The sequence below is a fragment of the Artibeus jamaicensis genome, unplaced genomic scaffold (genome assembly GCF_021234435.1).
Source record: "Artibeus jamaicensis isolate MK-2021 breed Jamaican fruit bat unplaced genomic scaffold, CSHL_Jam_final contig_601, whole genome shotgun sequence".
NCBI classification, from domain to species: domain Eukaryota; kingdom Metazoa; phylum Chordata; class Mammalia; order Chiroptera; family Phyllostomidae; genus Artibeus; species Artibeus jamaicensis.
This window is the reverse complement of record NW_026521902.1, coordinates 1,042,672-1,070,069: the sequence shown is the minus strand read 5'-3', so window position 1 is coordinate 1,070,069 and position 27,398 is coordinate 1,042,672. Positions and strand designations below refer to the sequence as shown.

The 27,398-nt window shown below is 38.6% G+C and overlaps 1 protein-coding gene across 1 annotated transcript; it reads right to left on the bottom strand.

The window, feature by feature from the left end:
* Window positions 1-3,205: 3,205 nt before the first annotated feature.
* On the bottom strand, window positions 3,206-26,084 carry SC5D (sterol-C5-desaturase). Its single transcript, XM_037132006.2, has 5 exons — window positions 25,976-26,084; window positions 12,627-12,844; window positions 11,719-11,851; window positions 10,112-10,212; window positions 3,206-9,788 (listed from the first exon to the last, which is right to left on the bottom strand). Exons 2-5 carry the CDS (start codon window positions 12,834-12,836, stop codon window positions 9,333-9,335), a joined length of 900 nt encoding a protein of 299 aa, XP_036987901.2. The 5' UTR covers window positions 12,837-12,844; window positions 25,976-26,084; the 3' UTR covers window positions 3,206-9,332.
* Between the last annotated feature and the right edge of the window lie 1,314 nt (window positions 26,085-27,398).

Sequence of the window (27,398 nt, the reverse complement as noted above, 5' to 3'; positions counted from 1 at the left end):
AAGCAGCAAGAGCTAAGGGGACAGTCACCTACAAAGGAGTTCCCATCAGACTGGGAACTGTTAGCTGATTTCTCAAAAGAGACCTTACAGGCAAGAAGGGGCTGGAAAGAAGTATTCCAAGTCATTAAAGACAAGGACCTACATCCAAGACTGCTCTATCCAGCAAAGCTTTCATTTAGAATGGAAGGGCAGATAAAGTGCTTCTCAGATAAGGTCAAGTTCAAGGAGTTCATCATCACCAAGCCCTTATTATATGAAATGTTAAAGGGACTTACCTAAGAAAAAGAAGATAAAAAATAGGAACAGTGAAAGTACAGCAAACTCAGTTATTAACGACCACACCTAAAACAAAGCAAAATAAGAGGAGAGCTGGATCAGGAGTGAAACCGTAGAAATGAAGATCACATGGAGGGTTAGCAACAGGGGAGTGGGAGGAAAAGGGGGAGAATGTACAGAAAATAAGAAGCATAGACGGTAGGTAGAAAATAGGTAGGGGGAGGGCAAGAATAGTATGGGAAATATAGAATCTAAAGAACTTGAGACACATGGTCATAAACTAAAGGGGGGGGAATGGTGGGGGAGGGGGTGTGCAGGGTGGAAGGGAATGAAGGGGGGGAATAGAACAACTGTAATGGCATAATCAATAAAATTTTCAAAAAAAGAAAAAAAAAAGAAACCAGAATTCAAAGCAATGATTTGGAACAAAAGGAAGAAATAAACATCTAACTGGCTCAGAACGAAGAAACAAGAATCCAAAAAAATGAAAAGAGGCTGAGGAGTCTCTGGGACAACATGAAACATTCTAATAGCCAAATTATAGGGGTGCCAGAAGGAGAAGAACAACAGCAAGAAATTGAAAACTTATTTGAATAAATAATGAAGGGAAACTTCCCCTATCTGGTGAAGGAAATAGACTTCCAGGAAGTCCAGGAAGCCCAGAGGGTCCCAGAGAAGTTGGACCCAAACAAGATCACACCAAGGCACATCATCATTGAGTTACCCAAGATCGAAGACAAGGAGAAAATCCTAAAAGCAGCAAGAGAGAAGGAGACAGTTGCCTACAAAGGAGTTCCCTTTGTAGAACCCATTAGGCTATCAGCTGATTTCTCAAAAGAAACCTGACAGGCAAGAAGGGGCTGGAAAGAAGTATTTGAAGTCATGACAGGCAAGAACCTACCTCCAAGATGACTCTAGCAAGCAAAGCTATCATTTAGAATGGGAGGGCAGATAAAGTGCTTATCAGATAACATCAAGTTAAAGGAGTTCATCATCACCAAGCCCTTATCATATGAAACATTAAAGGGACTTATCTAAGAAAAAAGAAGATAAAAATACGAACAATAAAATGACAAGAAACTCAAAACTATCAGCAAATGAACCTAAAAGAAAAGAAAAACAAAAACTAAGCAAACAGCTAAAATAGGAACAGAATCAGAGAAATGGACATCACACAGAGGGAGTTCAGTGGGGAGGGGGAAGGGAAGAATGGAGGGGGAAGGTACAGGGAAGAAGAAGCATAATTTGTAGGCATAAAATGGACAGGGAGAGATAAAATGATATAGGAAACAGAGGACTCAAAGAACTTACATGTACAACCCATGTTGTAGTCAGCTGGAACTCAGAACGCCGGATGGGTACACCTGGCATTCTCTCACAAGTGTCAAGAAGAAGGGCAGCAGAAGTTGGAGCCCTTCGTCATCGGCTGAATCCCATATCAGGTCTGGAATCTGGAGAAGCTGAAGTATATCAGAGAGACTGTGGCATATGTGCACCAGATGCTGCTCTAGGTCAGCCAGGCAAGCGGTGAGCTAAGTGACAACAGGAGTGAACAGCAACAGCTTCACAGGCTGCTCCCTCCCACCCAGCACAGCAAGTGAGACGACTGCTGCTCTATTTCCACCTGAATCTCACACCACATGGCTTGTGCGGCCATGCCAACCCAGAACTGTACAAGGAAGTTATCCAGGGAAACAATGCAGGCTGGTCAAAGAAGAAATCTCATCAAATACAAAAAAAAAAAAAAAACATGACCTAAACAATAATGAAAATACAACATATCAAAATGTATGGGATACAGCAACAATAGGCCTTAGAGGAAATTTTGTGGTGTTAAATGTTTATATTCAGAAAGGAAAATAATTGAATCAATAATCTGAGATACATTAAGAAGTTGGGGGGCTGGGGAAAGAGAACAATTTAAACCCAAAATAAATAGAATAAAAGAGGCAGAATTTAGTGAAATTAAAAAGAAATTATACAGAAACATAAAAAAAACAGAAAAGTAGCTCCTAAAAAATCAATAAAATTGATATTCTCTCAGCTAGGCTGACCAAGAAAAACAGAAAACACAAACCGCCATATAGGAGTCAAAAAAGGAAACCTGTACAGATCCCATACAGACGATGTAAGGATAGTAGGGGACTGTCATAAAGGTTTTTATGGCAACAAATTTGACAACTTATGTGAGATGAACAAACTCTTTGAAAATACTGCATAAAAACTCACAAAGGAAATAAAAATATGAAAAGCCTTATGTTTATTAAAAATCTTAATTCATTATCAAAAATCTCACCCCCCCAAATTCTGACTTGCTTTGGGATAGGCAGATTTCTCAAATGGGACATTAAATGCAATAATTATGAAAGACAAAAAGTGATAAATTGGTCTTATTCAAAATGAAATAATTTTTTAATTAAATAAGTTTAAAAATAAAAAACAAAATTAAGGGATTGAAAAGGCAAGCTACAGATTAAATATTTGTAATGCATATATTTTACAAAGTATTATTGCCAATATATAAAGAATTCTTATAAATAATACAAAGGTAATAACACAATTTTAAAAATGTTGAAGAGACTTAATAGATACGTCACAGAAGAAATACACATAAAACAGCCAAGAATCAGGAGAAAAGGTTTTTAACATCATTAGTCATAGGAAAATACATTTTATGCCATAATGAGACACTACTTCACATTCACTTGAATGGCTAAAAATAAAGACTGAGAATACTAAGTGTTAGTGAAAATGTGGAGGAAATGGAAATTCTCATATAAGTAATGGGAATTAAAAATGGTACAACTACTTTGGGAAAGTTTGACAGTTTCTTATACAATTAAACATGTATCTACCCAGCACCCAGCAATTCTACTAATAGGTATTTACCAAAGAGAAATGGAAACATACATCCAAACAAAGACTTGGACACTTTTGTAGTAACTTTATTCATAATAACCTCACACTAGAAATAACTCAACTATCCATCAACAAGTACTCAGATATACAAATTGTGATATACAATGGAATACTATTCATCAATCAATAACTATAGAAATATACATCAAAATGCATCTCAAAATATGGTAAATTAAAAAATCAAACACAACAGTACATATCATCTGATGCAAGTCATATGAAATGCTACAATAGGCCAAATTAATCTCCTGTGGTTACCTAGGGCTGGGGAGATTATGAAGGGAAATAAACTTTTTCTGGGGAAAAAAATCCTTGTAACTTGACTGAGGTGGTGGTTACATGTACACATTTGTCAAAGTTCATCAATGCAGACAGTTAAAATGGGTAATTTTATTGTATGTAAATCATGTCCCCATTAAGCTGGTTAAAAGAAAAAAGGTCCTACTGAAGGGGAAGACAAGAGCCATTGCAAGCGCAGGCAGTGGCGTGCACACCGACTTTCTAGGTTCCTCTTTCTCATCTGGTAGCACATGTCTGGGGCCAAGTTTCCATTTCAGCAAAGGGCACAGTTAACAAAATTATATTCTTCAAACACAGGAATGCATGCGAAATGACAAATGGGAAGTAAATAAAAGTCTGTAGTATGAATACTTTGATGTTGAATGACTTTGATATAGTTATGCTATTTTGTGTTTAAGTATATTAAGTATGCGTTGTCAAGGAGGCTAAGAAAAATATCTCAAGTATGTAAGTCTTCCTTAGTGGGGGATGTCTCAAAGACATTAAATCTCTTATCAAATGTTTAAGAAAATATGATTAATCAAGTATGTAAATGATGTTAAATGTTTAGGAGTATTTGATCAACTGTATCATTAATGAAAATTTTTTTATACAAATTTTACTTATATCTTAATAAGATCTCTAAATTGAGTTCAGAGGTTACAAAAAACTGTTTTAAATGTATTTCAACAAAGGAAATATTAATTGAAGCAATTATTTGTGTTTTTCTTCCCATACCAAAACACTGCTTGGACAGGAAGGCTCACTGACAATGTGGTGCACACAATACTCCCATCCTGCCTTTCGTAATACATTTTTTATTTTTCAGGGAAGTTTCTTCCTCTTTACCTTAAAATCTTGGAGACTGATCTTATGGTTTATAGCAATATTTATAGTAAAATTATTTAGTAGTGAAAAATTTAGGTATCTTTAAACTTATAAAATTTACAGTAAATATTGTAGTAATTTTATATAGTTAGCAAAATTGTATAGTTTTACTTATATGATTTTCCTCTGTATTCCCTATCTCTAGTGAACCTCATGATTTTTACTCTTTTGTTTTGGCTGAATAATTTATTTTCTTAGAATTCTGGCAACTGAAGCTGAAGTCCGAGATCAAGGTGCCAGCTTGGTGAGTTTCTGGTGGGATTTTTTTTTTTTGGCTTCTCTAGAAACACTTCTCACTATGACCTCTTAAGATCAGGAACAATAAAAAGATATCACTCTTACTACTTCTATTTAAGATTGCACCGGGGGTTCTCTTCCAGCTTCTAGAGGCTGACCACATTCGCTGGCAATTGGTACTCTTCCTCCAAGTAACTTCGCATCAACTTCCATAGTTATGTCTCCTGTTTTTTACCCAATTTTAAGGTGAAAGAATCTAGGCTTTTTTCCTCCCTGGAATTATTCCCTAGGTATAATAACAATGATCATTAAACCTAGAAAGAGATGTGAAGCACAAGTTACATGAGTAAGAACCTCCATTCACATTTGTTTCTAGTTTAACTGCATTAGATAGGTAGTATTTTTTTTTAAGATTTTATTTATCCTTAGAGGGTAAGGTAAGGAGAGAGAGAGAGAAATATCAATGTGTGGTTGTCCCCCCACCCCCATGTCCCCCACTTGTAATTGGCCTGCAACCCAGGCACGTGCCCCAACCAGGAATCGAACTGAGATCCTTTGGTTCGCAGGCCCGCACCCAAACCACTGAGCCACACCAGCCAGGGCAGATAGGTAGTATTTCTATCAGCTTATGGATGGAGAAACCAAGGTCATGCAACCTGCCAAGGACACAGCCAAGATTGAAAACTATGTAACTCTAAAGCTCTTCACTTTTCCAGTTCCTGAGATGAACTACAGTCTAGCTGAAGTTATAGCTTATCCTCCCAGGTTTGTCATTTCTTGTATAAGGATTTTTGTATCCTGAGCACTGTTCTAAAAAGTTAACTCCACACAGATTTGCCCACCTCTTCAGTCAGTACCCATATTACTGATCATATTCGGTCTGAATCCAGGGTGCTTGATGGGTTTTATTTTCAGAGGAAGGTAGAACTTTGAGGAAAGGAGTCTATTCTTGACATAGGGACTATCTGTGATTTCCCCTTAGCTCTCTTTATGACCACCCCACCAAGGCACACAGCAAATGTCAGCTAATGAATAAATGAGAAACAAATTGTTGGCTAAAAAGACAGCGTTTAAGAGTCCGGGATTACATATCTGCACCTAGTTCAGTGTTTGACAACTAGTAGGTGCTCATTTAATATTTATTGGAGAGAATGACATTTCCACCACTTCATTAATTCATTCATCAAAGTATTTACTGAACCTCCACCATGTTTTGGACATTCTGTAAGGGCACATGGCTTAATACAACCATGATTTACACATGATCTCTACTTTTAAGAAATTTGGGGCCTAGAATAAATGGTATACATAACAGTGCTAGATGGTGGACAACAGTCAACACTGACATAGACTGCTTATTAAGTGTTCTGAATTTGATGTTAGGAAAATAAGGAAAGGGAGTTCTTTTCCCCTCCAGTTGGTTTGTTTCTTTGGACATCCTGTTTGTCACGCTCTCCTTGGCAATCGATTTTTCTTCCATGAGTTAATCCCAAATAACAACTGTTCTGATTTGTGTCCCTACTTTTCATCTTCCTCTCAGACATCATCTCTACATAAATAATCAGCCTGCCCTGTAAACTCCGTGTGTCAAACACTGGTTACAATTCTCTCCCACATCTGTAGCTAACTTACTGAAGCTGGAAGAAATGACACAGGGTGATGAGAAGTAGCCAATTGCAACATTCTGACATAGGGGGATGGGGAGAGAGACAGACATAGGTAGAGGAAGCTGAGGATTCAAAAAAGATTTCTGGGTTCTGTACCACCTCCATCCATGTTCCAATTTTTAACCAAGAGTGGAAAATGGAATCTTGGTTTTCCCTTCCTATCCTATAAGTATAAAAGGTTTCAAAGTCAAGGGAAAATGTCTTTCACTTGATATTCCTGTGGAAGGGACTTTAGATACTCACTTCAATGAATGTTCCCTGAATTCCTTAATGGAGAACAGAAGACTGCAATGGTAGCACACAAAAGCAAATCCAAACCAAACCACCCCACATTCTGACTGCTTAACCAGTACTGCTCAACAAGACCAGGCTGAAGAAAAACAGTGGGAGGGTCAAGACTACTTCGATTACCTTTGGGGAAGCTTCCTTCTCGCCATAAATTATGCTCTTTCTTTTCTACTGAACAGTAGTAACAATCTAGAGGAAGCTTTAGCACTCATAATTGGAGTTATGGAATTGAGAACACAAAGACAACTAGTACAAGGAAACCTTGAGATAATTTTGAGGGTATTTATCTCTTCAATACCTTTATCGGAACCTTCAAAAAAAGGGGGAATAAATTATAAGATTACGGCAGACTGGCTGTTTAAGAAACTGGTTACCCAGTCTCCCAGCTATACAATTAGACACATTTCCAAATTCTCTGAATCTCTTTCAGTTAGATGGGCCACATAACTGAGCTTTGTCCAAAGGAACATATACATGACTACCAGGCCTGACCCAAACATTTTCCATGTATGCTTTTCCTTCTTCTCTTACGTGCTCCTTCAACTGACTGGGAGAAGGTAGTTTCCCAAGATGGAAGGAGCCTGGGACTCAGACTGACTGTGGAAGGCTGCCTGGTGACCAGTAACATCCACACTGAAATACACGAGAAATAACCTTGGGAAAGTTACACAACTGGGTCCCAGTTTCCTCACGTCAAGTACTTACAACAGGGCCTGATCAAGAATAAAAGCTCAATGAATTATTAGCTTCTATTATTATGAGGAAACAAAATTTGCTTCTTAATTCCCCTCTTTTTCTTGGGCAAAGTGGAGTACTAAGGGTTGGGGATGGTGAGTAAAAAGTACTTGGACGCATTTACCAGTTCAAAATACTAATTACTACATTGTGTAATTAAGTAAGACAAATGCTGTAACAGCAACCAAAAGAGAAAAATATTTTAATCTGGATCCCAACTATTAAGCTTTATGACTAGTCTCATAAAACTCAGTGATAAAACACTAGTAAAAATGTGAAACAGAAAAAAATGTGATTCTCTCCCCCTTGACATCGAGCATTTGTGAACATTCTAAAACAGTTTTGACAACCCACATCATTTCTGTGGTTTCTTTTTTAAAGATTTTATATATTTTTATTTAGAGAGTGACAGAGGGAGAAAGATGGAAACATCCATGCAAGAAAGAAACATTGATTGGTTGCCTCTCACAAGCACACCGACCCACTTAACCCACAGCTCAGGCAGGTGCTATGACTGGGAATGTAACCAGCAGCCTTTCGCTTTGCAGGATGACATCCAACCAATTGCACCACACCAGTCAGGGCTGGGGTTTCATATTAAAGTGAGTGGGGAAGAGGGAGAATATTGCAAAACTAATCTTCAGAGACAGGCCTAAATATTCCTGGTAATAGAAAATTATAGGTTTGCAACATTGAAACATCAAAAGTGCAGTGCATCTAGCCAAAATGAATAGTTGCATTGGATATTTTATTTTGTAAAGTTAATTCAGTGCAACACATGCCATTTGTGTTTTAAAACTGAACTGATTTTATCTTATGATCTTTAACATACATGGTTCCAGGGTTGTGTGAGAAATTAGAAAATTCTGACTGAACATATTGTTACTTTCCTGTGAATCCTATGAAAAATGTCATTTTTTATCAGTAATGGTTATCATCTTTATATGTTGAATAGCTTGCATGGTAAGATTTTCATAAAAAGGATACATTTCATTTTCCAAAAATACACTGAATTTAAAAAAGTGCAGTATATCAACTTAATTTAAAAATCAAGTGTCAAATACATTATTTGATATCAAATTTCCTTTCTAACCACAGTAATATTTAGTTACTCTTGTTAATCTGTGCCTAAATTATAATTATAATTTATAAAATGTGCCTAATTTCTGTACATAGCTATGTATGTACAGAAAAGCATACTGTGTGTATGTATGTTGTATATATATGGTTTGGAAGTACATATCTGCAGTTTTATGCACTTACAGGGGGTCTTGGAATAAATCCCCCACAAATAAGGGGGGGGACTACTGCATATTCAGATTTATGTTTTTTATACTTATTAAATAATGCTTTTCAATAATAACCATCGACATTTTTAAATAACTCCAGATTTGAATTAAATCATGGTAGTATCAAGAATTTTTTAAAACCCCAAATTTATTTATCAGTAAAATGTAATGTTTAACAATGTCCCCAAAGAATAAGCTTCCTATGTGTAGGAAGTGATGATCTAATTACACTGCTATTAATTACGGCATTCACAAAGCCACCAGTATGTTATATTAGTATGTTTCTTCACACTGATTTATCCACTTGAAGAAATCAGAGCAAAATCAAAGACATAACCATTCCTGAAACAAGGAACCATCTTTACACTAGTATTTCTTTGTTATGGTGCTTAGTCTTGGTATTATGAGCACAATGAATTTTTCTTAAATTAGAATACAGTAGATTAAGGTAAAAGGACATAACCTGGTCCCCTCACTAATTTGTCTTCTATCTCATAAAAAGATGGCTGTGGAGGCCACACGGATTAGAGACACGCTGGATGGAGAGACACGGGCTGTCCCTCAAACTGACATCTCGCATTTTAAGGAAGAGGTGGAAATCATCATGCTCACAGCATCTTCCTCTCACCTACCATCAGGATCATTCTTCAGCAGCCCCCGCAGTGCTGATTTTCAAATGATACCATTTTCCTGCTATGTCTCTTAGCTATATATAATTTTCCTTATTAAAAATATTCAATAATTCAGAAATCATCTACTCAGTCTTTGAAAAGTCTTCAGTGGATAATTTCTCACATTTGCAACCATTTCCTGAATGGCTGTTGCACTTCTCTTGTGTCATCTTCTTCACATAACTAAGTGGTCCTTCCCCTTCAAAGGAGGAAGGGTTTTTGAATGAGCCTCCAATCCTATCCCACAGTGTGAAATACTGTCCATAGTTATAGTCAAAGAACATGTGGTGGTCTGTATGATGAGCTGAGCCATTAATAAAGGGCTTCAAGATTTTGGGGACACGAAAATCACCATCATGAATAGAAATTGTCCAGAAATTGACCAAGACGTACAGACCTAAGTAAACCACCTTGTGTAATGGAAAGAGAAAAGGGTATATGTGGTAAGGTAGACTCTGCAGGAAGCCATCCAGAGGGTGAAAAGCGTGACTTGCAAATGGAGTAGGAATCTTCCAGACATGGTGAGGTTTATGTATGTGCTACAGAAGGAAAGAACACCATTAGCACACACTGCACCAAGAACAACATTAACTTAGCTTTTCACACTCAAGTTGTGGAAATGACTTAACCAAAAAATCCCTTTGAAACAAGCAAATCACTTTATAAAATGCCCTCCCTTACCCCCAAACAGTAAAATGTTAGCATAAACCCTCCAAACACATAAAAAATACCAACAAAACATACCCACTATCTGTCATGACTATGATGGTATTTAACACAGAGAAAATTCTTGGAAATAGAGAACAGAATTTATAACCACAGCTGCTGAAATGTGTCATATCCCCCCTAAAAATGGCTCTACCTTATAGACAAGTCTATGATGAAGGCCTCTGTGAATCCAGTAGATGAGCATGTCAGTGAAAAAGAGGAAGGACAGGACACTAACAATGAGGTGAAACCAGCCTGGAGGAGAGAACAGTACATGGCAGAATCAAGACTCAGCCTCCAGGATTAGCATTTACTTTTTACATGTCTAAGCACAAAATATGACCCTAGACTCAAAACCATAACCTATCTGTTTTCCAATTAAACACATTACAAATTAATCTCCCTTGACTCTCTGGAATCTGCTTCTTTACTCATTTCCCTCATATAAAAACTAAGAAGACTCCCACCTAAAATATTTCTTAACCTATTAAGATATTAAGGAAACAGAAAAAGGATACTCCTGATACATCTTATTATTCAAATCTCTGAGAATAACTCTATGTAATAACTTTCCTTCACAAACATTGTCTTTATACATTAAGTCCTCACTTAGAATTTTATTTTCCACTAAACACCTTAAACTGAGTGTTAACCCAGTGACCTGATGCTTTCTGATCTTGCCAATCTCATCTGTTCCTGCAGGAACCAGGCTGGTTCACCTCATGTCCTCCCAGCATCCTGAAAATCTTACCTCTGTACCTTTACTTATCCTGTTCCATCTATCTAAAATGCCCTCCCTCCTTTCATTTTTACTCATCATCCCATCACATTTCAAAGTCTAGTCAATTCATCACCTTAGTGTGTGGTTTTCATTCCCTCCTCTAACTAATCTCTTACTTACAAAGCAGAGGTGCTGGTGCAAATCCACCACCCATTTGTTGAGAAACCTGGGCAAGTTACTACAATTCTCTGTGAATTTAATTTACTAACCTATATAAAAAGGAGCACAATAGTACCTATCTCACAGAACTGATGTACAATAAAATGAATTGATATACATGAAAAGCTTAAAACTATGAGTATTAAACTATACTTATTAGTACTCAACAAACGTTAACTATTATTCTTACTTTCTAATACTCAACACCAGAAATGTATCTTGATGGAATCATTTCAGAATTTCATAAAAAGTTTAGTTGCTTCAGGGCTGTTTATAATAGACAAAGGAGGAACAATCTAAAGTTCTAAAAATTAGATACTATTACTAACATACTACATAATGCCAATATTTATAGGCATGAAAATATGGCATAGTTATTGCTATAAGAAAATAATCAGAGTTCAAACCAGTATGCACAGTAAAGTTTCATTTTTGTAATATAAACAAGGAAGCACACAAGGCATAGGAAAGTGAGAGGACAGACATCAAAAGATTTCCAGTGTCTAGGTAGAAAGATAACTGAAATTTAAAACCTGAATTTTCTAATTTTCCATTACTGTCATGTACTACTTGAGTTACTTTTTTGGAAGTTTGAATTCAATACAGGTGACAGGAAACAAATGCAAAGGCTTGCATCTGATCTCACTGGTCTTCTCCAGACACAATTTCATCTAAAACACAGATTTTAAAACTGACAAACTTGAGTAAATGCATATATGTGGCAGGACATAAGTGCAGACAACAAAAAGTTGAAGAACATGAAAAAAACTAATTTGGTTCTTTAGGAAAGCCAATCTGTGCCTGACACTCTGCTTACTTACCGTGTGGAAAGCCTCCTATGTCATCATATAATTTGCTGTAACCCTTCAACTCCAGCAGGAACAAGGAAACAGTGGGAATACTCATCCACGGTAAAGCCTGCACAGTGTACATAATCTCTCGATAGACTTGATTCTGAAAATGAAATTTCCAACACTTAAAAATCACAAACTGTCTATTAAACAAAACTAGCATAAAATTTTTTGGAGTTGGATTTTTAGAATCTCTTTTATATTAATGAGTTTACTTCCAAAATGTTTCTATTAAAATGTTATTATGTGGGAATGGGTATATAAGAAAAAAATTACTTTTGTACTGAGCAAAAACAATACATATTTTAAATTCTCAAACTTATTTTCCTTCCAACAAAATCTGTAGTCTAAATTTCTATTTACTGAATAACCATTTCTCTCATAACTAACTTCCATCCCTAACCCTTTTTTTCCAGTCCTTGGAGACTTGTATTAGAGATCTGTATTTGACAAGTACAAGTAACTGAAATAGAAAAATGACTGTCAACAACCTAAAACTACTGAGTTTTGATCATCAGTAGTTTACATAGTAAACTACTATGAAACATAGTAAAAGTATAGTTCACTTGGGGTCAAACATTAAAATAACTACATAAATGTATCCATGTATTTACTTATTGCTATTAGCAAAGAAATTCTTGTTTATGTAACTAGCAAAATACCAGGCATTTAGTTGGGCAGGGGGAAATAGCTAGATTCATGTATTTGTTTAAATTAAGGAAGAAGTGGGATTAGCTCAAAAAATATAGAACCCATTGGGCTCATTTCAAAAATTTTATTTAATGTTTATAATTAATTTAATCTGAATAGCTCACAAATTTATTATATGGTTACTTTTACTGTAATAGTAATTACAAATAGATAAGAAAATCAGTTACCTTTAAAAACTGTGGATGTTTCATTAATGAATGATCAAAGACAAAATAATAGCTCAGTGTTGCAAAGAAGAAATAAAGGATATAAGCACCAAGATTTGTTATAATCAGGAGACTAACAGTCTGTCGAAAGAAGTTGTTCTCTGGCCAGGTGGCTGGATAGATGTACGGTGTAAAAACATAATAATCCGCAGCACTGAGTACAAGATCCATCTTAGCCCCTAAAGGATAAACATGTGCAACAGTTATTTACCCACCCTGACATTTCTCAAAGCAAAAATTTCTCAGAAAACTGTATGTGAAGTTCCAGCTTTAAGAAGCATATGGGTAGTAGTAGTCCACTCTTATCAGAATCCCCAGGAGCCATCTTTCCAGCCAGAAGAGACCTTAAATATTATCCGTAGTCCAATGTCTTCGTATTATACACGTGGGGGCACCAAAGTTCAGCTAGAGCAACTGAGACCCAGAAAGACTTTCTTTAACGTCCAGCTGATCTGTGGCCTCTAGATGGAATTCATCTTGGTGAACCTTTCTACTACTATATCCTAGGGAAACATGGACCATAGTAGAGAGGTGGGATGCAGGGCGCAAGGTACGCAGGCAAACAGTTTGCTCTTTTAAGCTACAAGTTTCAGTAGCCTCTCTCTTCTCAAAAAATAATTTTAAAAAATTCTTGTATTTTAGACTTTCTGATTCAGTGCTGAAACTTAAGATGAATTTCCTAAAAGGTAACTATGTTGCCTCCACAAACAGAGATGTCAGGGATGACCTGTTCTTATAACAGAAAAAAAGGGCCACTCTCATTGACAGACAAAGAGAGATGTATTCTTTATGTTAAGAATTAGAATACATTTACTCCCCTCCCTGCTAAGCAATGCTCCACATCAGAGGCTAGGAAATCGGGCTCCACAGCCCAAACCTACAGCCTGTTTTATAAAACAAAACAAAACAAAAAACTTCATTGGAACACAGCTATGTCCTAATGTTTATATATCAAATATGGCTGTTGCTCTAGACCAGATTTAGCAATTGAGACAGTTTAGCCCACGAAACCTAATATATTATTTGTTCCTTTAAAAGCAAAGTTTGTCAACTCCTGGTCAAGGTAGTTAAACTTTCGAAAAACTTGAGTTAATTCAGTAAATAAATCTATTCTATTTTCATAAATCTGTTACTCAGTCCAGCAACATTATGGCCAGCTTTTGTAAACTGACCACTGAATCTAGAACATTTTTATCTACTCCCTCATTTCCTTTTATTTTTTAAAACAACTGTAAGATTTTATTTATTTCTTTTTAGACCGAGGAAAGAGGAGGGAGAAATAGAGGGAGAGAAACATCCATGTGAGAGGGAAACAAGCACCCCCCCAACTGGGGACTGGCCCACAACCCAGACATGTGCCCTGACCAGGAATTGAACCATCAACCTCTTGTTTTACAGGATGATGCCCAACCAACTGAGCAGGTCAGACCTACTCCCTCATTCCTTATTGCACAGTTTATAGAGGAAAATGTATCCAACATTCTAAAACCTTTCTCACTTATTATTGAAACATTTGAACAACAACAACAACAAATCTGGAAAATGTCTACACATAGTGATTTCAAGTATTCAAATTATGTTACATGTTCAACCATATAAATAAACATCAATTTATGAAATAAAATTGAAAGACTAAAAAAAATTAAGTACTTACTTATAGTCTATTTCCCCTATTAGATTCCCCACTAAACCCCCAAATGAATTTAAAAAGTCTTAAAAAAATCATACATACATGTATTTAAAAATAATTGATGTAAAAAGATATACAGGTAGGTTTTGCTTCCATACATCTCTCTGTACACTACAATCAACATCTTACTTCCAGCCTTCTGGGTGAGCATTTTTATTAATTTTCTATGAATCCTTACAATATTTTTAAATGTTGGCTCAAACCACAAATTTTACTTCCCTTCTTCATTACAAAAAGTGACGTTACACACACTGTCACATTCAACAATGTATTCTGAAGATCTCCGCATTATTAAAAAATACCCTCCTCTTCCGTTTTTAATTAAATATCTTCAATGAGACACAATTTGTATATTCTAAAAATCACCATTTTAGAGAAGAATTCAAAGTTTTTAGCACATTCTCAGAGTTGTGCAATCACCACCACCATCCAATTGCAGAACACCTCCATCACCCCCATGAGAAGCTTCATTTCCATACTGTTGACTTTCTTAGATGAGTAGATTAATGTTTGTCACCCATTTAAGGAGTTATGGGCCTCTATTTCTTAAAATAACCTTCTTACTATTTTTCTCCCTCTTCCCTTTTAGGACTCCCATTATGCTTAGGTTGGTATTCTTGATGGCATCCTTCAAGTCTCTGAGGCTCTGTTAATTTTTCTTCACTTACTTTCTGTTCCTCAGAATTGGATAAATTTGAATTGACCTATCTTTTAATTCTGATTATTTGTTCTCTCTCTCAAATCTGATGTTAAGTCTGATAGTTCACTTTAAACTTCAGTTACATTTTCAATCCTTGAATTTTCATTGGTTCTTTAAAAAATATATTCTCTCACTTTACTGACTGTCTCTATTTGGTGGGAAATTATTCTTACACCTTCTTTGAGTTACTTCTTTAAACATATTTACAGTAGCCAATTTTAAAGTCTTTGTCCAATAAATCTGGGTTTCCTTAAAGAAAGTTTCCATTGACTTCTTTCTCTTTGTGCCTGTGTAGGCCATACTGACCTGTTCCTTTGGGGCCCATAATATTTTGTGGAGAATAGAACATGTTAAATAACATAGTGTGGCAGCTCCGGAAATCAGATTTCCCATGGGTGTCCCTCAGGGTTTCACACTGCTGTTACTGTTCATTTAAGTGACTTTCCCAGACTAAAGGTATAACACCTGTATTCTTTGTTGTGTGCTACTACTGAAGTCTCTGCTCACTAAGGACTGGACAAATTTCCTTAAATGCCTTAAACCTGGTGTGTCCAAGCTGCGGCCCATGGGTTACCTGCAGCTCAGGATGGCCATGAATGTGGCCGAACACAAAATTGTAAGTTTACTTAAAACATTGAGATGGTTTTTGTGATTATGTGTCACAATGTCTTTAATGTGTGGCCCAAAGATGCCAAAAGGCTGGACGCCACTGCACCAACAAGTCCCCCGCCTTCCCTGAAGAGCAGTGTGGTGGGCAACGCTCTGACTGCTCCTGCAGGCAGTGTGCGACTCTCTCACCCTTCCCCCTTCTGCATGCAGGCCCGCAAGTTCAGCCAGGACTGAGAGATCAGGGCCTCGACTCCCACCCCTCTGGGGCACATGCACATCCCTTCTCACGGACGTCATTCCAGATTCCTGATAAACTTTCCGAGCCTTTCAAAGCCTCCTGTGGACAGTCCTCAGTGGTTTTTTCTAAATTTTTTCATCAGGTTCTTGCTGGTGCCAACTGTCAATACTGTGACCTACTGTGGTGATGTTAAGCAATCACCACAGACTATCTTAACAAAAACCCCAGGGGGATAAGATTATTCACACAAAGCAAACTCTAAGCCAGATCAAATAAAGACAAACCTTGAGAAACAAGGTTTTCAGAGAACTGCCAGAGAAATCAATAAGTGAAAATTTCTGGGTTGGAGCTTGTTGGGAAACTGCAAACCTGTCCTGCCGCTTCCAGGGTTGCCGGGAGGCTATGGTTTGCGGCTCCTGCTGCGGCAAGGCTGTTTGTTAAGTTTCCAAGGCTGCCACATGGCGAGGAAGGGAGCATGGAAAGAGGGAAAGTGAAAACGCCACCAAGCTTTGAGTTTCAGCCACTTTTCTAGAGCAAATCTTCCTAAGACTATTGTAAATCTTTAGTTCCTAGAGTTCCGGAAAAGCTGATTTGACAACTTTTGTCAGTGTTTTGTTGCTTTATAAAAAGAGACTTCCAGAAGTTCTTACTCTGCTCTTCTGGAAGTCATCATCTCCTTTATAGCACATGTCTACCTTTTTCTTCATAAAACATTTCAGATGTATTTGAGAATTCAGAATTTCTACACTTTTCAGAGGTCAAAACATCTCCCTGCTAGTAAACACAAATATTTTTTTTAGAAAATGAATACTCACATTAAATGGATACACACTGGAAATACTATTATAGTCCATTTGTATGGCAGTAATTTATGTAGTTATTATATGTGTAGTAATAAGCTAATAAAAACAGAATTGGTAGACTAAAATAGTATTTCGTTACTTTTATTTTTCAAGGAAAGAATTCAATAAACTTTCAAATTCACACCGAAGTTAATTATCTGTGCATGTATGTGCACTTATACGTGTAATGAATTTTCATGAGAGCTGGCTGCTTGAGAACCTTAGAGAGAAGGGTCCGTGAGGGCAGTGTCAGGCACTGATGAGGGGCCGGGGCAGGGTTCTCAAGAGGTACAGCAGCACTACCTGAGATGGCCTTCTGGGAAGACTTCTCTATCACCATCTGCCTTATCAACGTGTTTTTGTCTAACCAGTCGCTGATTAACTGCTTACCATAGTGTCTTCAGGAGATTTCCCATTTGGGCCCACATTGTATCCACTGTCACCATCATTAACCCAGTCATGACTCTTCATGCTTAAGTGTGTTTAACAGTCTTTCAGTAGTTTCCCCGTCACCCAAGAAATACGCGACAGAAGCATCGGGCTCATTTCTTTCTGCCAGAGTCTCCTGACTTATTTATGGTTTGGGCTGATAAAATATATGGCGTAATTAATGAAGTCAAGTATCATCTTCTCACTGTAAGATGTAAAATCTTACATGTAAGATCTAAGATGGTGATGTAAAATCTTTAACTGCAAGTTCATTTTCAAACCTCATTGTCAGCTACAATGTTAAGCATTTATTAAAGCTGATTTTCTCAACATCATTTGAAGCTTTAACAGTTTTGAAAATGAGATCTTTAGGACTGATCTCTTAGAGAAAGTTTTAATTCTTATGTTTCTGTTAACTACTGCAAGCAGTACAAACACTTGCTTTTCCAGAGTGTAACACACCTTGGTAGAAAGGCTGTATTCCAGTCATAGTGGGGGAAAGTAAATGCTAACACATTACTTTAACAAAAAGTTAAGGAGAATACACAAAAGAGGTGTCTAGAAATAATTAAAGATCTTCAACTGTCTTCCAGTCCAGTGTGCACAGAGCTTGTGCCAACAGCCTGAAGATTCTCCATAAAAGTGCTGAGGTATTTTGTGAGACTTATTCAAACACTTTAGAAGCTGGCTTTTTCTAATCACTGTCAATTTTATTTTTTATGTGTCTGGAGCACTGGTGTTTTTCTCCTGTGGTCTAAAGATTTTTAGGAATATAATACAACTATAGAACTATTTCATCATCATTTTATTCAGCACTCACATGTTCATCAGATGCTACCTTAACGAATTCATCAAGGTAATGTTTAGCTACTTCATGATCTACAGGATAGTTTTCACAAGACTTTCAGATACTTTTTAACCATGCTGCTTCCTAAATTTTTGAATCCTTCCTTAACACTAACATTCATCTTCAGGAGCAGTTCTTCATGATATATTCTAGCTTGTTTCATGACTGACAAAGCAATCAGTGGCATTTATTTACAGTGGTTTTGTACTTTCATCAGCTCTTGGTCCTTATTATCAGTGTAAAACTTCTACAATCTGTCTTTCTTTTTTTTTTTAAATATTTTATTTATTTATTTTTAGAGAGAGGGGATGGGAAGGAGAAAGAGTGGGAGAGAAGTATTTGCCTCTCCTTCGTACAGTCCTAAGTTACATGTTGGTAGTCTCCGCACTGTCTTCTTTAGTACGTTGCTTCACAGACCCACCATGCCCAAGGTGTTAGGATGGCTCTATTTTCTGTGCTATTACTAATCACAGATGCTTCCATTCATTCTGCTATTCACAGGGATATTGTTAACTATTTTTAATATTTTCACATGCAATGAAGCCCAAAGCAACAAAATAGTACAAATAAAAAGTAGAGGCAGGAGTATCTGGTAGGTGCACAAAGACACAATGGGCACATCAATCAGCTGGAGTCAATCTTTGCCATTAAATGAATTTAAGTGCCCAATTTTAAAAAACAAAAAACTTTTGATATATAGGGCTTCCCAGACTTTGGAGTGTGACATTGTTATTTATTCAACCATGTATTGGTAAACTTCTACAGGCAGGAGAGCTAGGCCAGAGTAATTAATTGCATTGGTGACATTAGCAAATATTGTTAAATTGCTCCTCATGGGGGTTGTGCTATATAGTACTTTGCAAGCCCACAGTAACACAGGATAGTGCCTGCAACTTTATCACCCTGCAACTTTAGCAACAGAAAATATCATCAAACTTTGGGATATTTGTCAATCTGATAGCAAAGAAATGGTATCTCAATGCATATTTATTTTACATTTACCTTATTATAAGTGAGGTTGAGCATCATTTTACCTATTAAGAATAATTTATATGTTTTACTGTGAATTATCTGTTTAATTTTCCCAATGCCCATTTTCCCACTGGGTCTTTAGTCTCTTCAAATCAAATTCTAAAACTCTTCATTGGGTGTAGCCCCTTGTTTGTGATATGGATTGCAAGCATTCTTTCTCCTTTTGTCACGGAAAGAAAATTTTACTTAATTAATACCAAATGCTGGATATTGACATATATCCTTCATCGTACACTATTAGTTTATTCAAGTAACGATTAAGTATCTCACATTACATTAGGTAATGAGCATGTAAGATTAAAAAGATCATCTAACCACATCAAAATTACAACTAAAATATAGAACTGCCATTACTTAGAACCATCAAAAATCGAGTGAATGGAAGTCTGACAACTAGGGAATAAAAAACAAAAACACATCCATCCATACCAGTGGGAGGGGCAGAGATGCAAAACAGGCTGGTCCAACACCCATGTGTAGTGGATAAAAATTCGGGAGGGGTATCTCAGGAGTGAGGAGTCTCAGACCTACACCAGGCCTTCCAGCCCAGGGTTCCAGTGCCAGGAAGATAAGTACCCATTAACTTCTAGCTGGGAAAACCAGCAGTGGTTGAGTTGGTGGAAGACACTGCTGGATTCCCAAGCAGTTCCTCTTAATAGTCCTGTATACAGACTTAAGACTCACTCCCTTTGAGCTTTAGCACTGGAATTGCAGCTTGAAAGGCACCAGGCTTACAGGGAGAAACTGAAGTGTTTGGCATCAGGGGGACAGCTGGGGGACAGCATTCTCCCAAACAGAACAGCGGGCAGAGGCCATCGGTCCTTTTCTGAGCCCTTCCCCCACAGAGCCACAGAGACATCAGGCAAGGGCCGTATCTGAGAAGCTGCCAACCCAGCTCAGACTGTCTGCCCTGACCTGGTGGAGCTGAGGCTCCGCCTCACCCAGCTTATGGGTCCACCTAAGCCGTTAACAGAGACTTTTCCCCACGAATGGCTGGTTATGACACATCCTTCACATCTTCCTAAATCCTCTCAAACAAGCACCTGCTGGCATCAGGAAGCCCCTAGGACCCATACCTCTTCCTAAGTGGCTCTAGGCCTGAAACTAGCAGCAGCCAGCTTAGACTCACCTGGGAATCTCCAAGCCCAGCACATGTAGCAGCCACCCCAGACTGTTTTGTATCTCATGCTGGGTGGTTCCAGGCAGAACACAGGTGGTAGCTGACCTTATCCTGCACCATCTAGGAAAACCCAGAGCCAGCACACCCAGTGGACGGCTACAAACCACACCGGGGCACCACCATCCTGCCCCCTTGCACAGCTCATCCTCCATGGAGGGCAGAGGCTGATGGTCAATGGTGTCAGCCAGTCCTTGAGGCTGACTGGCCTGGGTAAATCCCTCCCTTTGACCTGCCAACAGCAATCAAGGCTCAACTACAAGAAGAGGCAGTACTCAGCCCAAATGGAAGGTGAACCTTTAACACTCAGCTTGGGTGATACCGGGAAGCTGTGCCACTGGACCCTACAGGACATCTGCTACATTAGGCCATACCACCAAGACAGGGAGTCATAGAAGCTCTACCTAATACATAGAAACAAACAAAGGGAGTCTGCCAAAGTGAGGAGTCGAAGAAACATGGTCCAAATGAAAGAACAAACCAAACTCCAGGAAAAGAACTAAACAAAATGGAGATAAGCAATCTATCAGATGCAGAGTTCAAAACACCAGTTATAGGGATGCTCAAGGAACTTAGTGAGGGCCTCAACAGCATAAAAAAAGATCCAGTTAGAAATGAAGGATTTACTAACTAAAATAAAGAACAATTTACAAGGAGTCAACAGTAGGGTGGATGAAGCTGAGAATCAAATCAATGATTTGGAACGTAAGTACATATAAAAAAAAAACCCAGAAATCAATCAGAACAAGAAGAATCCAAAAAAAAAAAAACCCCAAGAATAGTTTCAAGCAGCCTCTGGGACAACATTCGCATCATACGTGTGTCAGGAGAAAAGAAAAAGCAAGAAATGGATATCTATTTGAAAAAACAATGACAGAAAACTTCCTTAACTTGGTAGAGTAAATTGACATACAAGTCCAGGAAGCACAGAGAGCCCCAAACAAGACGAACCTGAAGAGATGAACTCACATCGAGATACATCATAATTAAAATGTCAAAGATTAAAAATAAAAAAGGAATCTTAAATGCAGCAGGAGAAACCCTGTTAGTTACCTGGAGGAAAGTTCCCCTAAGACTTTCAGCTGATTTCTCAAAAGAAACTTTGCAGGGTAGAAGGGACTAGCAAGAAATATTCAAAGTCGTGAAAAGCAGGGACCTACAGCCAAGATTGTTCTACCCAGAAAAGATATCATTTAGAATCGAAGGGCAGGTAAAAAGCTTCCCAGACAAGAAAAAACTAAAGGAGTTCATCGTCACTAAACCATTATCATAGTAAATGTTAAAGGGACTTAATTAAGAAAAATAAGATCAAAACTATAAATACATATTTATCAACAATTGAATCTAAAACACAAACTAAGGAAACAGGAAGAACAGAGACAGAACCATGGATAAGACAGCATTTTGATGGTTGCCAGATGGGAGGGAGGTGTGGGGGATGGTGAAGAGGTGAGGGGATTAAGAAGTACAGATAGGTAATTACAAAATAGCCATAGGGGATGTACAGTAGAGTATAGGAAATGGAGTAGCCAAAGAACATATATGCAGGACCCATGGACATAAACAATGGTGCGGAGATTGCCTGAGGGAGTGGGGAGTGCTGGGTGGAACAGGGCTAAGGGGGTAAAATTGGGGTGACTGTAATAGCATAATCAAGAAAATATAATTAAAAAAGGCATTAACTAAATCCATCTTAATGGTAAGGCAAGTACAGAAACAATTACATTAATATGACAAATGCTTTAATAAAGGTACATAAGCAAATTCTATCAAATTAGGAAAGATGACACAACTATATCAGCTTACAGTGGAGGGCGCATAATGAAAACATTTGATTTGGGCTTTTAAGGATATTACCATAAAGCAAAGGTCTGGAACAGTCATTTCAAAGAGCAACAACTGCACAGGCACAGAGAGGTCAAAGGACAGTCATGGTTCACTGGGTGTGGCTGCTGGGTGACCAACAGGTGACGGGATAAAGGGGAGGAAGGAGAGGAATGCTCAAGGTCAGACCTGGCAGACAGTAACTGGTGTCAGACTGTGCAGGGATCTGACGTACTGCTGAGGAACCTGGACTTCCATACGTGATTGGGAGAAACCAAAGATACTTGGGCAGGAAAGAGGTATAATCACACCCATGTTTCAAAAAAGCCATTCCATTAGGAATATGGAGAATGATGAGAAGCAGGAAGACTAGTCTGGTTGCCTCTGTGGTAGACTAACCCAAAATAGGTGAGAGAACAGACAAATTTCATCAGAGATTTAGCAAGTAAAAAATCCCATAGGATTTGATAACTGGTTAGATACTGGAATGCAAGAGAGACCAAAATATAAGGTGACTATGGTGTTCTCAGCTTGCCTGAGCGGATGGTGGTATCACTGTAATGCTGTACAGGTGTAGATGTAAACAAAGCTGATTTTGTATCTGTGTGCCGGATAGCTTTCCAGTTAGCACACGTGTTCTGAACCCTGACCTAACTAGACTCAGCCAGCACCAAAGCCTCATAGATAATAATTAGCTGTGACCCTTAAGCTTACACAATGTAGCCATAAAGATTTCTGTCACTGAAGGCCAGACTGGCATAGCAACTGAGATCTTTATCAAGCTAGGTGCTGGTGTGAACTGTAAGCAATTATCCATCCTAAGACCGCAAGGAGATATGGCTCCTGGTTCGTACTACATTCTTTGTACCTCTGTCTTGTCAGTCATTAGCAGTTCAGCTGTACTAGAAAACATTTACTGTAACAACTGTCTAGCAGTGAAGAATAATCTGCACAGAGCGCTGCTGGGTTGTCTGACTGTTCCAACCAAATCTTCCCCAAGTAAATTACTATACAATTGACTCTCTTATAATCAATAAAGTTGCATGATTTCATTCTTCAGTCTTAATATACCTTCTCATTTGGGGGGACTGTACCTTTACTCCATTGTCAGACAAACAGAAATGGGGACTACTGGGAGAGCTAATAGATTGGGTTTGACAGGGATGGGGTATGTGACGAATGATGGGGTCAGCATGGGGCTTAATCTAATTGCCTGTGGCTCATCTTGGCTGCTAGACATAAGCAGGAGCCTACATGCAAATAGGACCCTGAAACTCAACAGTGATCCCAGTAGTTGAAGTCATAAGGGGTAGAGGCTGTCAAGGTAGGCAATGTAGCAGGGGAAGTACACTAAGTAAGTAAAACCAGGAAACATAAACACTAAGAAGAAACTAACGACTGAGAAGGATATCACCACCCCACTAAAGGTTGGTAAGAGTCTATAGCTACTCTGCATGTTATCTCCCGTGCCACACAGCCCCAAGTCCATACAGCACCTGAGACAGTACAATGCAACCAAAAAAAAAAAAAAAACATTGACAAAGAATCTTCTTCCTTCAACCTTTAATACCAGAGGTAAGTAAAAACCTTAAGATCTCAATCCTTGGCTTTAAAAAAAAATCTTTAATTTTGCTTTTTCCTGAGTATCATGCTAATTGAGTTAATTTGTATATTCTCTGTATGTAATTGCTCTTACAGTACACCGGTGTCTGGAAGGGAAGAGAAACATACCTCAGTCAACCTACAGGCGGTTTAGATAGATACTACGAAATTAAACCTGGTTTAAGTGTTTTTAGATTTCTGCTTTCAATTTATTTTATTTGTTGAATGTAGTAAGTAGGTATTCATGAATACATTGCTGTAACTTCTGACATCTAACATAAAATCTTCTGAAATCAATAGCAATATGATTTTAAAACTCCAATTCAATTTTGAAGTTTAAATTCAAATGCACATCACAAACTGGCAATAATGTATTGAAATTATAGAATGTTCTATGATTCAGAGACTGTACATCATCTTGGGGCATCATCTGACACAGAGAAAGTAATCAATAAATAGGAGCTATTTTTATTATTACTGTAATGGGAGGCACAGCTAAGTCCAAACTATCTTAACCTAAAGAAAAAAAAGTGCATAAAGAAGTGTCACTTGACTTTTCTTTAAAAAATAATAGCTAATTGATCACTGGTAACAACAGAAATATTAATATTTATTATATATGAGGTAATGTAAATATTAACTCATTTAACCCTTTCAAAAAGCCCCAAGAATAAGATACTAACATTATTCTTATTTTACAGATGAAGCTGGGCAAAGAAATTCAAGTAACTTGCCCAAGGTCATTGAGTAATAAATGCTAAATCCACTGATTTTAACCAAGCTCTATTTCCTTTTTGTCACTCATCTCTTCAACTCTTTAATTTTTAAAATTCTCAGTGATCCTACAAGCTCATATAATTTTAAAGGGCTGGACTCAGGGGTCCCACAAACCCTAAGTTGAGGACCCTGCCAGAAATAGAACCTTTAGTAAATATTATTTTATGTTTGCGAAAAACAAAACTTTTCTTAAAACACAGTTATCAACAAAACAAAATTAGACTTAGAATGACTGAGTCTACAGTTACTTTTTACTTTACCCTAAAAGTATAGTTAATAGCTAACATTAAGAACCAAATGTTATTTAAAGAGCACTTTATGTATTTTATTGTTTAATTAGCATAACCCTATGGAGTAGGTATTCTATAACCTTCATTTTATAGATGGGGAAACTGAAGTAAAAAGTATCTAAATAACTTGTTCAGTAACAAGTAACAGCGACTATGTATATTCCAGAGTCTGTTCACTTAGCTATTACATTATACTATATCTCAATATATCACTACATATGCTGGAGAATTGAGCATCCAATATCAATTACAATACATAATGACTGGAAAAGTACTCTTTAAATATCAAGGGTCATACATTTATTATCGTAGGTGTTTATTATTACAAAGAAATAGTTAACAGAAAAAGAAAAGAAAGGATTAGGTGATGCAAAGACAGGTAAGCTACCAAGTTTTGGCTAAAAATACCCAGCTACCACAAACTCTCCAGTTTGGAAAGTAAACCTAAGTAACTTTTTTCATCTATATTACCTCCAAATTTACTCTCTTACACAGGAATGCTAGTAGACATGATTTTTCCCTTTACGAACCTAACATAATAAATTAGTTCCCTTTTCTTCTAATCTTCTCAAACCGTGGATTGTTGTCCCCCGCCCCACACTAATTATGCTCCAGTAACTGAAGCTCTAATTGCAATGTTCAAGAAGTCACAGACAATGGTTAGTAGTTCTTCAGCCTAATTCCTTTGCTCCTCAAAAAACAAAGGAAAAGGTATACCTCCAAGAACAGAGGTAAATTCGTCTCAAAATAAAGCATTAGTGTTCAGTGGACAGACTTCCCTTGGATAAGGGATCCGCAAGAGCCAACAAATGATTCACGTTCTTCGCGTCCATCCATGCGTCAGTTTCCTTCACGCCCAGGCCCCGTCGCGCTCTGAGGTTCCGCCTCTAACCGGGAAGCAGCCCCTAACTAGTGTCTAGCCGCAACTCCCCTCCCTCTAGCCGGAGCCAGCTCGCGGCAATGCCCTGTGCCCCGCACTCGCCCTATCACGGCCCTCGCAGACTGCGTTTTCAGGGTGTCCACTTACCCGCCCGTCTGTGCTACGGCTCGGTACAGGAGTCCTACACCCTAGCTCCTGCCCCGTGCTTGGCACCCAATAAACATTTGTGGCACGTTGGAAAAGAAAGGGGCAGGTGCACTCTCCACTTCCCCAACTGGGCCTCCTCCGGCTGTTTCTCTCTAAGCCCTCTTCCACCTCTACTCTCCGGTCCAGCTCCCGACCGCCTCCTTCCCCGCCCTCCCGCCATCCTTACTTGGGAGAAGACGCGCGGCGGACCCAGCAACTGCGGGTTCACAGGATGTATGGGTCTGCGCACCGCCGGCGCCAGATAGCGGGCGCTGCTTGGAGGGGCGGAGCCAGAACCCCAGATCTGGTGAGCCGGAGACGCTAGCCAATCAGGGGCCTGAGCCATAAGCTGATGTGACGGCAGATCGCGCGACTTGACTGAGCGGGGCTCTACGCGGGACCCACCGCGATCACGTGGCCGCCGAGCGCTTGGCCACACCCCCTTCTCCTGCAGGAAGGCTGGACGCGACCTGAGTTAGGTGGTGTAGCTTGCCTTCTGGTTTGCTTGTTCTTTTCCTTGTAACTAGCACTGACGTCTGGAGCTTAGAGTCCTGTACCAAGTAAATTTACCGTTTCTACAAATGATGCTACAGCCTAAGGGGAATAGGTGACTCTGCTCCGCTCTCGAGTGAGACGGCCTCACGGGAGTGCCGTAGTTTACTTTTTTGTGTGAGTGTGTAGCTTTCATTTTTCGTGGTTGTCAGCCTTTGCTAAATGCGCCTTGCGGCGGTCACCCTTGTGATGGGGCTTCCTGGTCGCAGCAGCGTGGTGAGCCTCCCGCACGAGCCGCGGCGGCCACAGGGTAGCTGCAGAGGCGGCTTTGCCCAACTGCGCTTACCAGCGGCACCGGAAACCCAGGAGGCGGGGGAGGCCGTGTTTCAGAGCGAGTCTACTGTTTGGTCCAGTTTAGAACCACTGCTCTGGCAGACTTAACCAATCCGAAGAAAATCTGATTAGTCGTTTAATTTTGTTTCCTCTCGACTGATAAACAAAAGAAAATACGTGAAAATATGCGATGACTAAGTTTGGGGAAAACCATTTCTGTTTTCTTATAGGACCAAAAGAAGTGCTGCAATTAAGAGGGAAATTATTAGAGTACAGTCGGAACCTTCCGTGTCAATATTGTTTTCAATATCTGTAGCTTGCCTTCTCCTTTTTAAAAAAAATTGCTGTTATAACATCAGTGTCAGATTGATACAGGGTGGGGGGGGCAAAAAGGATTTGGAATGGTGTCTAGAATTCAAAGTGTGTAAGAATATTGGAGAGACATAAAATGTCCTCAACCCGCCCCCCTCCAGGTCTGAGTTGGGGGAAGGAACAAATGGAGCAGGGCCATTGAGAGTTGTTTTGCATAGCAACAGTTTCGCAGCTAACCTCTGGAATGATTATTTAACCTATCTATAACCTTTAACTGGTTTCATAGGTATGTTAAATAACTGGGCCCAAGCTTTGAGCCAGGGAGAAGAGAGTGGTTTCTACCCAGAATGTAACTGGGGGCTGGTTTCCTAAGTTACAGTGCCTGCGTGAGAGCTTGGAATTGATTGGCTCAACGCCATAAGGCCATATCTGCCAAGACTAATGATGGCAGCCCAGTAAAGCTGGGAAGGTAT

Coding starts and splice junctions, on each gene's coding strand:
- SC5D (XM_037132006.2), bottom strand. CDS start 12,836: ATGGATCTTGTACTCAGTGCTGCGGATTATTATGTTTTTACACCGTAC. Junction 11,852..12,626: donor AACATCCACAGTTTTTAAAG/GTAACTGATTTT, acceptor TTTCATTTTCAG/AATCAAGTCTATCGAGAGAT. Junction 10,213..11,718: donor CATAGGAGGCTTTCCACACG/GTAAGTAAGCAG, acceptor TCTCTCCTCCAG/GCTGGTTTCACCTCATTGTT.